The 14,406-nt window shown below is 40.6% G+C and overlaps 1 protein-coding gene across 1 annotated transcript in view; it reads left to right on the forward strand.

The window, feature by feature from the left end:
• Positions 1-9,682: 9,682 nt before the first annotated feature.
• The window catches only part of HEATR1 (HEAT repeat containing 1), a gene marked incomplete at its 5' end in the record, with an annotated part of 39,865 nt that continues 35,141 nt past the window's right edge, over positions 9,683-14,406 (forward strand). The window contains 5 exons of the mRNA XM_080615807.1: positions 9,683-9,824; positions 11,491-11,707; positions 12,656-12,797; positions 13,340-13,441; positions 14,167-14,307. Of these exons, the coding sequence (XP_080471933.1) occupies positions 9,683-9,824; positions 11,491-11,707; positions 12,656-12,797; positions 13,340-13,441; positions 14,167-14,307 (744 nt within the window). The remainder of the gene's footprint in view (positions 9,825-11,490; positions 11,708-12,655; positions 12,798-13,339; positions 13,442-14,166; positions 14,308-14,406) is intronic.

The following is a 14,406-nucleotide window of genomic DNA, read 5'->3' on the forward strand; positions in this document are numbered from 1 at the left end:
GATCACTAAATAAACTAAATAATATCAGAAGCTTCAACAAATGCTTTGCACAGATTAGAAATGTAACATCAAAGGAAAAACTGAGAAATGTATATGGCAATTCACTCACTATGCTGCAGCTAGACTGTTAGCACTCTGAAGTTGTAGAGCAGTATGCACAGTTACAAGTAATATACACAGGAACAGGTGGGGAAACTACAAATAGTGCTGGCATAAGATTGGAAAAAATGGTGAGGCAGATCCAGGATTTTAAAAATGGTTCAGTGACCAGAATGCAATGGGCAGGACTAGGGGTATAGCATGGCCTGTTACAAACCTCCTGAAGAAACCTTCACACCATTATGTGTTTCCAGAATCCCGGCTGCGTTTCTGTTTTATGTTGGCTTAGCCTTATCCCACAAAGATACTAAGCAAGGAAGGAAGTGTACGACCAGAGCAATGTGAAAGCCTGCAACTGACTATACAATTTGTACTTCATGAATAGAACTAGTTAAAAAAACTCTTAGTGAGCCAGCCTCCAACTCGTAACTGATTTACCTGAGACTATTTGTCTAAAAAAGCACATTATTCAGCAATAGTTTTGGCCACACTGAGAAGAGAGAACAGAGATGTGTGTGAGGAATGTACAGACAACATGCCTTTATTTATCTAGAAACAAACATCATCAACTAAGTCAGAGTTTCCAGACAATAATGATCTAAGGGGCACAGAGGAGACCTGGCAGGTTTTAAGTCACTGAGGTATGAGGTAGAGATTATGGGCACAGGATATGGGCACCGGATATCAGACATTGCTGTGCTCTACACTCAGCATTTGTATGGATTGACTGAATGACCTTAGACAAATTGCAGCCTTAATGCCCTCATTTCTCTTTCCAGATATACTGATGTAATTTCACTAACATTAATGAAATTAAGGTTACACATTCAAGAAGGAAAGCTGGTTGAACAAATTGCCAGTCTGTCACAATGAATACTAGCTACAACTTACTATTCATTTCACAGCAGCAATACAAAGATTAGTAAAAGGGACAATCCATCTGTAAAGCAGCGTTAGGCATAACCTGAATTACTGACAAACAAGGATAACATGTTCTTTTTGCAACATGTATAGCACAAGTTTTCTTTTTCCAGAACTGTTGCACTTACATCCTGTCCCACACAGCTTTACTTTGACACTCAGCTGTATTAAGAATCAGCACTGAGAAATCAAGCAACGTTCCTGCTATGCCTGACATTACTTGAATTTTCCAATTCCTGTTCTGAAGACAATTGTTCCCTGTCCAACTATGATCTCTCTCACTGACTTTGGCCATATTCTCATCTCAGAAGCAGGGATATCAGTTTTGCACAACATACTTTCCAGTATGAGACCAGTTGCTCTTGAGATTTACCAGCAAAACCTACTCATGAAGGCTCTTGCAGAATCTCAATCCCTCTGAATGTGGACAAGTCCTTTTTTTCTTAACTGGCTCACCTCTCTCTGTGTAAGTCCTGTTTAGCATAAGCAAAAGAGGAGAGGAGAGTATTTGTGTGTTTCTTCACTTTGAAACCAGTTTGTCTACAGGATAAATATAGTGGAGTTATGCTAATGCGCAGTCTAGATCTCTGTTGTGTCCCACAATTAAATCCAGAATACCTGTAGTTTTCCAGAATTCCGTATCTGAGTCAAATTCAAGACTCGGTTGTGTATGGGTTTATTCTCAAGCCAGATGCTGCTGTAGGTATTTTTTTAGTTCATATGGACAATAGCTACTGGAGGTGAAGTCAGCAACTAAGACAAAGGTGAACCTGCCCTTATAGGCTGGAAGGCATGTATTGATACAAACTTAGGAATTTATTTTTCAGTTGTCTGAGCACATTTTCTCTTGGCCTCTTTTCCCAGGATAAAAGCATTCAGCAGAAAGCTTATTTTGCAGTTCAAACAGGCAGATTCAAATATATCTTGGACTTCTTTAGGGGAGTCTATTCAGTTACAAATGCACTTCTAGAGCAAGAAGACACCTTTTCAGTTGTTCCGCACAGCTCAGCAATCCCCATTACATCTCCTCTATGGGTAATCCTGGCACACAAATGATCTATGGAAAACTAGGCCAATCAGTCTGTTATTTTGCAGGGCCTGATTTTTTACTGGTAACAAGTGTGGAAGTCAGGAGAGTCACAGACTGTGCTTTCAATTGCAGGAGAGAATGTCTGAAACAATGCATGATGGAAATACCAGACAAATACAGGATTCTGCTGGACCTGAAGGTGCAGAACACCAAGTGGGCAAGAGGACAGTATGTAAAAAGGCATTAAGGGAAAAGGCAGATTTCATAGTACCAGCATTCATTATCCTAAAACTACCCACTGAATGGGGAAATGGAACTATGAACAGACCTTCATTGAGTAGAAAAGAGAAATCATAATGCTGCAGAGCACTGCTTATTGCTTATGCAATACTCTGAAACAGAAGGATTTCTGGAAAGGAAGTATTTTGTGGCTATGCAACCAAGGTCTGCATTGTGACACAGCTGAATTAAGATCACTTAGAAAATTTAACTGGCATAGTCTATCAATCATTGACTTGTAATCTTGATGATCTTTAAAGATATACACTCTACAACTAATTATAAACACATTATAAATTAAGTAATTAGAAATGAGCTCTGAATTGAACAACATTCACTAAAAAAAGCTAAGGAAAGCATTCAAGGTTTTCAGTGCAGTCTTACAGTTACATAACCACTACAGCTTCTGCTCAGGAAAGATCACCATGTTTTGCATCTCAGATCTGCTTGTTGTAGTTCACACACAAGTCTTTAAATGTGTTATAATGACATAGTCAGACAACGCACATTTTAAAGATTAAATGAGTCATAAATTGCTTACAACGTTTTTGTTCCCCCTCTGCAGACTAAAACAAGGCACGTATATCACCATACTGTTAAGAATCAGCATTGCAAACTAAAGGGATGCCACTACAAGTAAAGCCAGTAAGATTTTGAAGTGGTTTTGTATTTGAGAGCATTGCAGCAGGAACTGTTTTATCCCTGACTGCCAGGCTTATTTAAGAGATGTATCAGCATCAGTGGCAGAATCACGTGATCCTTAGCACCACACACTCCCCTTCACCACATGTTCAAGACCAGGCTGCCTTCCTATCTACTATACTAAGTGCCTGTCTAGCCTTCTGCAGAAATAGCACCCTTCTCTCAGTGTGCCCAAGGAGCTGCCTCTGATGTCACTGGGCCTCTAAGTCTCTCTCAAGTAGTTTCTCTGCAGAGAACTCTCTTAAGTCACCGGCATACACAAAGTATGCAGAATGACAGGGTAAGAAATGCATCAAAGAAAACACTGACATATACTTTTGTCAGTAAGAGTTATTAGCTGTTATAAGGAACATTTCCAGTTGTCAAGATTATCTTATGAAAGGCAGCACAGTCTCTACATCACCTCGAGGCAGCAGGGCCACTATCTTAACTCTGAAAACATGGCACATCTAGTAAATCAGCAAATCTGGAGATCCAGGCTTACCACCAGTAAAACTCAGTTGCATGCCTTTATCATCTAAATCAAACATATTATTTCTTCTAATAACAGGGGGTTTTCTCAAGCATTCCAAAGATGGGTAACAGCATAAACAGCTTCCAATGCACAATAAAAGCAAACACAAAAGCAAAAAAATGTTTTAAAATGGCACTGAAATGCAGATACATATATATACATTAAAAAATGTTCAGTTGTCCCTAGTGTTCCCAGTGGACATTACATGAACACGACTCATTCCTACACAAAAAAATATATAAAATAAATAAAATTTTGAAAGTGGATAAATAAAAACATGTAACTGAATATAATGGTACAGCAAAACTGGCAGATATATATTCTTCTCTTTGCTACTAAATGTGGATCATACTGTTTGCAGGCATTACCATGAAAAGTTGGGAGCTCATTCTAGTTCAAACCACATATTCACCAGGTATGGACAAGGCCCATAGACTGGCAGTGACTGGGGCAAATGGAGAAATGAAAGCAGCACTGGCTCCAATGGCCAGCCTGGAAAAAGGCTGAAATGTGCATCCAGACAGGAATGACACTTTCTCCTTCAGGGTAAGAGCTGTGGTCCATACCAGCATTTCAAAAAACCCCAACAAATGGCTGTCTGACAAGCAAATAGAGGTTCCAACAGCTGCAGATCAGGAATGGATAGTTGCACCATATGAGATCTACTCCTGTTCCAGTGCCTGGCAGTTGTTTGAATAACTGGCAATTGAAGATGATAGCAAGACAGTATACTGCAGTAAGAAATGTATCTATGTTAAGTATGTTCCTTATTGATCCCTTTTTCCTTCTCCACATCCTTCATTTTGTTGTCTCTTTTACTGTTTACAGCCCTGCTGTGAAAGATGAGACATATCTAGTACACAAAACTCTCCTTACTGCTTATTACATTCAAGTCCCTAATGGCCACATTACTATGCTCTGATTACAAAGTTCTCCCAATATATTAAACAGTGTGACCCACAACTACCACACAGTGGATCTATGACACCTACCCTCTCAGTAGATTGTCTGGCACAGGTATCTTTTCACAATAATAAACAGCTAACATACGCACACAGTATCATATTTCCCAGCCTAATAAATATCACATCGTGACAAGGGACTATCACAGTCACAGCACTTACGAGACATCTTCCTATTTTTCATTGCAACAAGAGTGCAGTCATTAAAATTCAACTTTCTAGTTTGAGTTTTCAAACAATAAACAAAAAAATCACAATTCATCAAGTCACTCAGCACTGAAAGGACTGCTTTTGTCTTCCATTTTTCACCAGCTCCATTTATCTTCCTTACACTCTGTGATGCTTTTGGGACAAACAAGACCTACAAAGTTACAAAGATGACTATTACCTACCCTTTTCAAGCTATTGCTTTTTCTGCACGTGCCTAGCTGAAGCTAGCTTGTTTATTTGGGGTTTATTTCTAATTATTCTGAATACATATTTAAAATCTTCCTTTACAATAATTTTCATGCAAAAGCACCCAGTTTATATTACCACATCAGAAAGCCTTTGATACAGTAAAATCCTCAAAATAGCTTCCCATCACCCCATCCAGAGGGCTTCTATTTATTATTAGATCTGGAATGCAGCTACACATGAGAATTTATGGCTGGGGGAAGCTGCAGGAGATTTTCCAAGAAAAGCCAGGGAAATGTGATACTGCCTGCCACAGTGGTCAGTAAGTCGATGATGTGCTTGATACACTGCCTAGCATGGAAGCTTCTTCCAGCCCTTCAGTTCAGCTGAAGATTTATTCTCCCTTCAGTCATGTTCCAGCAATGAGAACTGCAATTCCCTGTAACCATCATCAAATCATGCTTGTTTCTGCCTCCAGTTACATCAGCTGCACGTTCATACAACTTCACTGACCTCATCAGAATTACTCCTGAGTTTCACTAATGTGAGCACAAAAGATCAAGCCCTTATGGAAGGAAGTGTAGGTAGGGAAAACATTCTTAACTCTCTTGTTTTATGTATTTGCATTGCTACATGATAAAATGGCTCCAATCTCATAGCTTCTAACAAAAGCTTAGGCTTTAAAGCCTCAAGGCCTTATCAAAGTATACACTGTAGAAGGGTATTGTCTCATCATTTCATAATGCCCAGAGGTGAAGGGTGACTGCTGCATTGGCACAGAGACCATAAAGAACTGAAAACAGAGGAAAATACATTACTGCAGCCTTAAGTTATGAAGCACTGTTCTTCCTGATAATTACAGTTACTCTATAAATTCAGAGACCCTTGATGCAATCTTAACTATAAAGTTCCAACAGGGAACAGATGTTTATGCAAATTAAGACCAAAGGACACAGATTAGCTCTGAGTAGCAGACTGAACTGCACAGACTGCAAAACTACAAAACTTTGGCATGCCTCCTACAATCAACAGCAAAACAAAATATGTCCTTTGACAATAAGGTTACCTTGACTTACAAAATATGAAGCCATTGCTCCAGAATACAGATTGGTTTACAGGTCAGTTAGCATACCTGTAGCCACATTAAACACAGACACCTGTTAGCATCTATTGTTGCTTAAAAATTTAGAAAACTTGATACACTCTAAGGAAGTTACAGTCTCCTTTGCACATACTAGAAAGCTTTTAGTATCACTTCATTATGCTGCAATCAGATTACATTTTAGATGTCAGGCACTGTCACACTCCCTATTAGAAATGGCATGGGGAAACGTCAGAGAACATACCAAGATTAGCAAGTGACAGTGAAGCACACAGAAGGTGGTTCTCTTCCATCTCCTTCCAAACTGTTGTAGCAATCAAAAATCATGGTGACTTGCAGGACTACAGGTGGTGCAAGAAGGAAAAAGCAGCATCATCTTAGCAAATGAATTAATAAGCTTTTGAGAGTACTTAAGAACACACTTTGTATGTAAACAATAAATTCTATAGGCAGTACTCAATTCCTTATCTTCATTTTGATCTATTGCTAGTGAATGCTACTGTATACTCCTTTTCTGTATGAGAAATTATTCTCTTTTCCTCTCAAAATGAAATCCCTCACCATCTGTTGCCTACACATGAAACCAAACCAGAAGATGCACTCTGGGAGTGTACCTAATGGGAATTTGGTGTATAGGGCATAACAAGACGTAGTCTGCATAAAACCTCTGACACACCATGCCATGAGGGTTCTTCAGCACCACTTCATTCTATAAATTTCCTCCTTCCGGATTGCATTACTTCCCAAGGTAGATATAGCCCTATATATGCACAGCTGGTGAGGTGACTTGGAAGGAAAGGAATATAAAGACTAGATTGTTCTGTCTGTAAAGACATCAATTATATTTGTCCCAGCAGTAGCACAAGTTTACCCAGATGTAAAGAACATTAAATACGTAATAATGTTTGCATTTCTCAGTCAAATCTTTTCAAACACCAGTGCTTATGATTGAACAGGCTGGCAGAAAACACTTGAAACAGATCTTTTTTTCCACATAAAAATTCGCATTTTTTTTAACAGCCAATATAATTGGCCAAATGTAGTTTAATAGCAGCCATCAGCAGTGGTGATCTCTGCTCTAGTACGGCTTTGTACACTGGTACAGATGAGCTATGTGAAGATGAGCGGCTAGCTGAAAATGGCTTGGATTTAAGTTCAGAAAAGCAGCTCCACCATGTAATCCAGCACGGAGGAAATCTCGGTGATATTCAGCTTCACCACTGGAGAATTACAGTGCATGTTTCAACAGTAAGAAACAAGCATGTTTCTTACTAGATTTTCTGGGTTTGAATTTTTCCCAGGAAACAGGTTTTTAGAATGAAACGAAGAACAAATATTTTTCCTTCTGCAGAAGGTGTCTCTGTTCCTCCAATTAGCTTCCAAAGGGAATCCCAGCTTTACTTTGAAACCAAATAAGGATGGAACAAAAAGCACAAAGGTATAAAACTCTTGTCTTGCAGCTCTCCACGGAAAACCTGGAGTACTGGAAAACCTGAACACAGTCTAGCATTTAAAACTTCTAGTTTATCTTTCTGGCTAGAGTATTCAAATAATGAACCATGTTGCTAAAAAATTACTAATTTTCTGGTTTAGAAACAGCTTTCTGTCCTTTGTGAAATCTGCATATTTTAATGTTTGGTATTTTTAGACACAGAAATATGCATATTTATGCAGATCTAAACTATGCTAAAAATAAGGTCACATGAAGGCTTCATAAAGGAATAAGATGCACAGAAGCCACAGTGAATGTGGAAAAGTGCAATAAACTGGTCTCTTAGTTTGCACTACCCCTACCCAGCTCATTTGCCAGATGATCAGAATCTCAGTGTTAGAACAATCAGAAAAACTATACCAATCAGTAATATCCTTCAAACACCTTAACATTGCTATAACTCCAGTGGTAACAACCCTTAACAGGCCAGCAGCTGCTGTCATTACATCCAGGTAATACTATGTCAGAAGTAACATGATATATAGCTAGTACATGCCCTCTGACAAGGCACCAGTAAATACAATTAGGCACAAAGTCAGACATCCAGATTCATTTCCTCCCTTTGATCCCACTCCTACACAGGTTTAACTTAATGTAAGCAGAGTCCTGTTGAAATCAGTGGATACTCCTAATGGATACAGTTAAGCATTTAAGCAATCCTCTGCAACCCTAAATGTTTATCAGCTTTTTGTATTTCTACTGTATGCTGAACAATTGCCAATAAAGGCAGCTTTACTATGCAAATAAATTTGTTATTTCTGCCATAGCTATACACCTTCTCAGCAATATATGGAGATAATTTTACAGATCAGTTGTTGGAATGGTTACATTTGGCACCATTTTGTCCATCGGCTGACATCAACTGAAGTCAGCTTTATTTCTGCCTTTTTTTTTTTTCAGGCTTCTCCTGGTTTGTCACAAGCCAGAGTCACAGAATCACAGGATCAGCTAGGTTGAAAAAGAGCTTTAAGATCATCAAGTCCAACAGCTCCCCAGCACTGCCAAGTCTACCACTAAACCATGCCACTGAGGGCCTCGTCTACACCGTTTGCAAACACTTCTAGGGACAGTGATGATCTAGTTCCAACCCCCATGAGCAGGGACACCTTCCACTAGACCAAGTTGCTCAAAGCCCCATTCAACCTGTCCAACCATGGGTTTTAATATTAGGGATTTCTTTTAAATCTGAAGGTAATCAAACCTGGGATGAGACGCTTCAGGAAGCTGTGGAATTCTCCAAAGAGATACTCCAATGCAACTGAAAAAAACTCTGAGCCACTTGCTCTAAGATGGCCCTGCTCTGGGGCTAGATTGGTTGATTTTTAGAGGGCTCTTCTATCCTACAAAGCTATGGTTCTGCAACTGGGATCTAGCATACACACACCACTGTAGCTTTCAAGACCTTTTACTCATAGGAGTCCCGCACTTCCCAGATAGCACCACCTCACTCCAGATATGGAAAAATCCTAAGGTGAACATCAGCAGTTGCGCACACCCTTACTACTAAGACATGCAGTCCGCGTTTAGAGGGACCCACCCGCATTCTGAGCTGTTGCCTTGCCGGGGTCAGCACAAAACCTCCTCACAGACATTGTGGCATCCAAAGCACCCTCTGGCCGGCGTTACGGGGCTCCACACCCTCGCCTGGCCCTGGGCTGCTCCCCAGCACGGGCAGAACTGGGCCCCGCTCAGCCCGGGCGCTGCACCTTGAGGCAGCCAGCCGGATGCGCGAAGCCGACCTCAGCAGCCACAACAGCCACCGCCCTCACACACCCCGCTGCCGCTCCGGCACCCCAGCGCATGCTCAGCGGAGCTCCCGACGGCGGGACCAGGGGAACTGCTCTGCGCCGAGCCTGAGCGTGAGCGTCCCGTTCCGCTTCCGGGTTAGCGGTGCGCGCAGGACACGTGGGGTCCGGCGTGGAGTGGCGCTGCGCGGAGCCAGGTCGGTGTTGACGACCGGGATCGGGTGCCCTGTAACCGTCGGCCGCTGTTCAGCTTCTTCCCGGCTTGGCTGGGCCCTGCCGATCCCCTCCTGTGAGCTCCCCGGGGGGGCAGCTGGCAGCGGGGCCCGCACCGGGAGCTGGGGGGAGGCGGCGTGTGTCCATGCAGCTGCGTTACCAGCGGGCCTGGTCTGCTTCCCTTTCGCCAGGTTTGTTTGGAGGCTGCTTTCCCGAGCACACGGAGCATGACGTCCCTCGCGGAGCAGCTGAAGCGGCTGGCGCTTCCCCAGAATGATCCCAGCCTCCTAAACCGCAGCGAAGTAGCATCACTGCTGTTCAGTAGCAAGGAAGCCGCTGCCATTGACAGGGACACGTTCTTTGCAATGGGTGAGTTGGGCTGTCAGATGCCATGACTTTGAAAATCATCTACCCCAAAAAGATAAATGGGAGAGTCAAACCCCTATTCAAAAGAAGCTGGAAAAGTAATTCGGAAACTACAGGCTAGTCAGCATCACTCCGGTCCTTGGGGAAATAATAGAGCGGGTCCTCTTGGAGCACATTTCTGGGCATGTGAAGAGTCGGGGACCTCAAAGTGGGTGAGAGCTGGAGAATTTGCCCTATAATGGGAGGTTGGTGGGAAGAACATCTCTGGTCTCAGTCTGGACAAGTGGAGAAGAGAAGGCTTTGAGGGCTCTAAGAGCAGCCTGGTGATACCTGTGCAGAGAGTTCAAGAAAGTGGATCAGGTGGTCCAAAGAAGAGCATGGCTGAAAGATAGGATGTAAGTTGAAACAATAGAGGTTCAAACTGGATATAAAAGAAACATCTTATCTCTGAGGACAGTAAAGCAGTTGAAGAGGTTGTCCAGGGAGGCTGTAATCTCCATCCTTTTGAAAACTCCGACTGAGTAATGCCTTGAGTGATTTCAGGGCTAACCCTGCTTTAAGCAGGGCCTTGGACTGGAGATCTTCCATGGTCCCTTCCAACCATAATTCTCTGATTTCATGATAACATGCTGAGATGCCCTGCTTTTTGATAACATTATGGCCACAAATAATGTAAAGTAGCAAAGAGATTTAAAAAAGTCAAACACTTTGGCTTATCTCTTTTTATTTTTATATAGAACTTTACCTAGGAATGGTAAAGCTTCTTGAATAAGAAAGCTGTTCTCTAAAACCGTGACGGTTAATACCATAAATCAGCTTTAAGTAACCAGATTGTAGATGTGTATGTCTTTGATGCAGCACGGAGCATTTTTTGGTTTCTTAAATAGTTACTATAGAACTGCTGCATATAATAATTTTTAAACTCCGCGTTTCATCCAGCTGCCTGGTTTCTTTCTTCCAGCTGAAGTTGCCTCCTTTGGGATTAGCCATTAATATTTACAGGGCTGTGTCTGGTTCAGTTCGAGGATGGAGGTTTTATGGTCTCTGATCCAATATTTGGCCTCTAATTCAGTTTGACCACCCCAGTGTTTAAAAAAAAGGAATAAAATCCATATGTTGGCTGGAAGTTTCCTATGCTCCAGCTTGCATCTGTTGCTTCCCATCCTTCCATTGTGCATCTTGGAGGAGAGCCTGGCTCCCTCTTCTAGAAAACCTACACTATATCCCATTAAGTAGTTAGACAGCAGGAAGATTTCATTTTTGGTTCTGTCTTCTCCAGGCTGAACAAACCCAGTTCTTTCTTTTCCTTCTATGTTATTTTCCATTTCCCTTGCCATATTCATGTGCCTCTGCTGGACTCACACCTGTATGGCAATGTTTTTCTTCTACTGACTAGCTCAGAATTGTATGTATTGCTTAGTCCAGATGGAGAGCACAGTTCACCTTCCTCAACCTGCTGGCTACTCGTTAAATTTCTTTGTCAGCTAAATACTGTAAGTGTAGCAAACATTTTGGTGTTAGACCTGTTTACTATTTGGTTTAGTTTTCTTAGTGACTGTGATGTATACCAGTATAGCAAAGAAGTTGGACATACCAGTGGGGAGGTAAGCGGGTAGGACTAGTAAACAGAACTGTTGCATTTAAAGCATTCTTCTGTTTTTTCCCGCAGGGTGCACTGGCTTAGAAGAACTGATTGGGATTGATCCTTCATTTGAAGTGTTCCAGTCCAGTTTGTTTAGTTCCACGTCCAAAGGCCTGGAACGCAGTGTTCAGTCTAAGGCAGTAAATCAGCAGCTCAATAAGAATATTTCATTGTTCCTGATTCACCTGTCCCCTTATTTTATGCTTAAGCCAGCCCAGAAGTGCCTTGAATGGCTGATTCACAGGTAATCCGCTAAATATCCTACATGTCAACAGATAAGGCTACTAGAAATGTCAGATTGTTTTCCCTAATGAGAATAATTTCAAATAATATTACTTTAGTTTTCTGGGGAAAGAAAAAAAAAAACAAACCCAACAAACCAAAACCCAGGTTAAAATGTTAAAAATATGCATTTAGGCTTAGTCTGTACAGGGCCAGATGGTCTTGTTTTCCAATTAGATGTTTTATTTTGGTAAATTCCTGTGAAAATTTTGATCTGTCATGGTATTCTATATAAAAGCAATTGTTTCCTTGCCTGGTTTTCACCAAATTTGCCCAGCTCTTGCCATCTTACAGAGGACCTACAGAGGCATTTACCTAATACGCTTTTAGCAATGGGCTGTGTAAGGTGGCTAATTTTCAGTATTAACTGTGAACCATGACTAGCATGCCCCTGTATTATATCATGAGCTAAGTATTCTTATTTCAGGGTTATGGAGGAAGGTGTGAAGAAAAAACAAACCAATTATTTTGTGAAGTGATGTTGTATTTATTTATATGCGTTTTCCTATCCAGATGCAGAAAATGTAATATGTCATGGGAGAGTGGGTGATTTTGTTGATAGAGCCTGTTAATCACAATTTTTTTTCAATATATGTATTACACTGAAATTCATGCTAGATTATTGTAATGTCTGGTTTGATATTGAAATCTATGCAGAAGAAACTACGGCAATCTGAAGTTCTATAGGGACCTAAAATTAGAGAGGAAAAAATTGCTAGCAGCATTTCTCTTCTGTAGCACATACAGGCTAGGGGCCACCTTGGGATTCTGGTCTGTAGGTGGACCATATGTCTGAGTCAGTGTGGAAGTGATCTCTCATCTTGCTAAAAAACAAGTGTGTGTATATATATATACATACGCACACAAAACAGATATAATGTTTTCATGGGTTTTTTTTTTTCCCCCTTAGATTTCACATTCATCTCTACAATCAAGACAGTTTGATTGGTTGTGTTCTGCCATATCACGAGACTAATCTATTTGTGAGAGTTATTCAGCTTTTAAATATAACAAGCCCAACTCATAAATGGCATTGGATGGATCCAATAAGGGTAAAGTATTGAACAGATGCAAGCTGGGATAAACATGAGTGACTTTATTAATAATATCTCAACTCCGTTACTGGGTTTATGAACAGGTCCACCTGTTCATGTGGTTAGTTGTAGAACTGTACTGAAAGATCTAATTGCAGGGTTGGAGCCTGGATGCCCACCTGTTGTTTCTCCTATCTTTATATTTGAAGAAAGTTAATTATAAAACGCTTTCATTGCAATTACTCTTTGCTTTGGCAAAGTTAAAGTGTGCTTTTAGGGTGCAAGTATTCGCTACTACTAGGAATATATGTTAGTTACTAAAATTCACGTTTATTTGAATATAGATTACATGTAATGCTCTCAGTTGTCTGTCTGAATGTAGATACAAAAAATTCCAGAGGAGTGTGTGGGTTTCCATTGCTTGTTTCTGTTTAAGTCAATTTCTGTTTAAGTGGTGTTGACTTATCAGTAGGATTAATTTAGAGATTATATTAATTTTTACTTTGGGTGCTTCACTTTACCTTGGAGTGTTCTGATGTTACTTTCTTCACCATGTGAAGAAACCCGGAGTCCCACTGGCAAGGGGTACTGTCGTTACACACTGCTACAAAGACCTGGATTTCATGGATTTCATCTGCAGGCTGGTGGCAAAATCTGTGAAGGTTGTTCATTTATTCTGGAATATTATTTGTTATCACTTGGTTTTAGCCACGTTTGTATAATGTTACACTATTTAGTGATATTTTGAATTACAGATCAAACAGTATAAGGAGTAATTGATTGGTAAATAATATGAAAATATCTTTTATTATTTATATAGACAGTCTATCAGAAATTCTTGTAAGGAAGTGGCTGAGAACCAATGAGAAATGACAAAACAATTTGGCAATACTGTATTATTTAATGATACTGTATCACTTCAAGGTACTTCATTGTCTTAATTTGTATTATAAAGTAATTTCTGCTATTAGTTTGTAACTGATCAGAATTCGGGTGTCTTTTTTGAGGGTTGTCATGGGTCTTTCAAATGTACCTATTCAAATATTAGCAAGAACTTGAGAATGTTAGGAGGTGAGTAAATTTATTTGGGGTTTTTTTTCAGTTAATGCCAAATAGAGAACTAGTTTTATAGTGTCAGAAGGGTAAGATGTATGACAGCTCAGATTATTTAGAGAACTAGAATGTGTTACTTCTACCTTGTCTACAGAAGGGAGCAGTAACCTCTGGTGAGGTTTACTGCTAGGAGGAGATGGTGACTTCAGTGGTGCCAGCAGGAGCTGGTAGATCTTACATGCTGGAGTTCTGAGATTTTGCTGGTTTGGGAGGAAGCTGTATGTGTGTTTTCTTTTTTCCTGCTGTCTGAACAACTGATTTCTCTGTGGTCCAGGTCTTTTCGGAGTGTCCTGGCAACTCAGCTCAATTGAGAGTTCTGCTTGTGTTTTATGCCTCCACCGTTGTATCAGCTCTTGGTGCCGCAGAGAAGATAACAAACACTATAGTCTCTATACTGCTTCCTTACATTCAAAAGGTACCTGAAGCTTTGTTTTCCTTCCTGTGTGAAATGTACTGTGTTATGCAGACATGCATCTGCAGCTAACATTTAAGAGGGACTTTCCAAGTGAAATGT

Source organism: Psittacula echo (genome assembly GCF_963264785.1).
Source record: "Psittacula echo genome assembly, chromosome: 4".
Lineage (NCBI taxonomy): Eukaryota > Metazoa > Chordata > Aves > Psittaciformes > Psittacidae > Psittacula > Psittacula echo.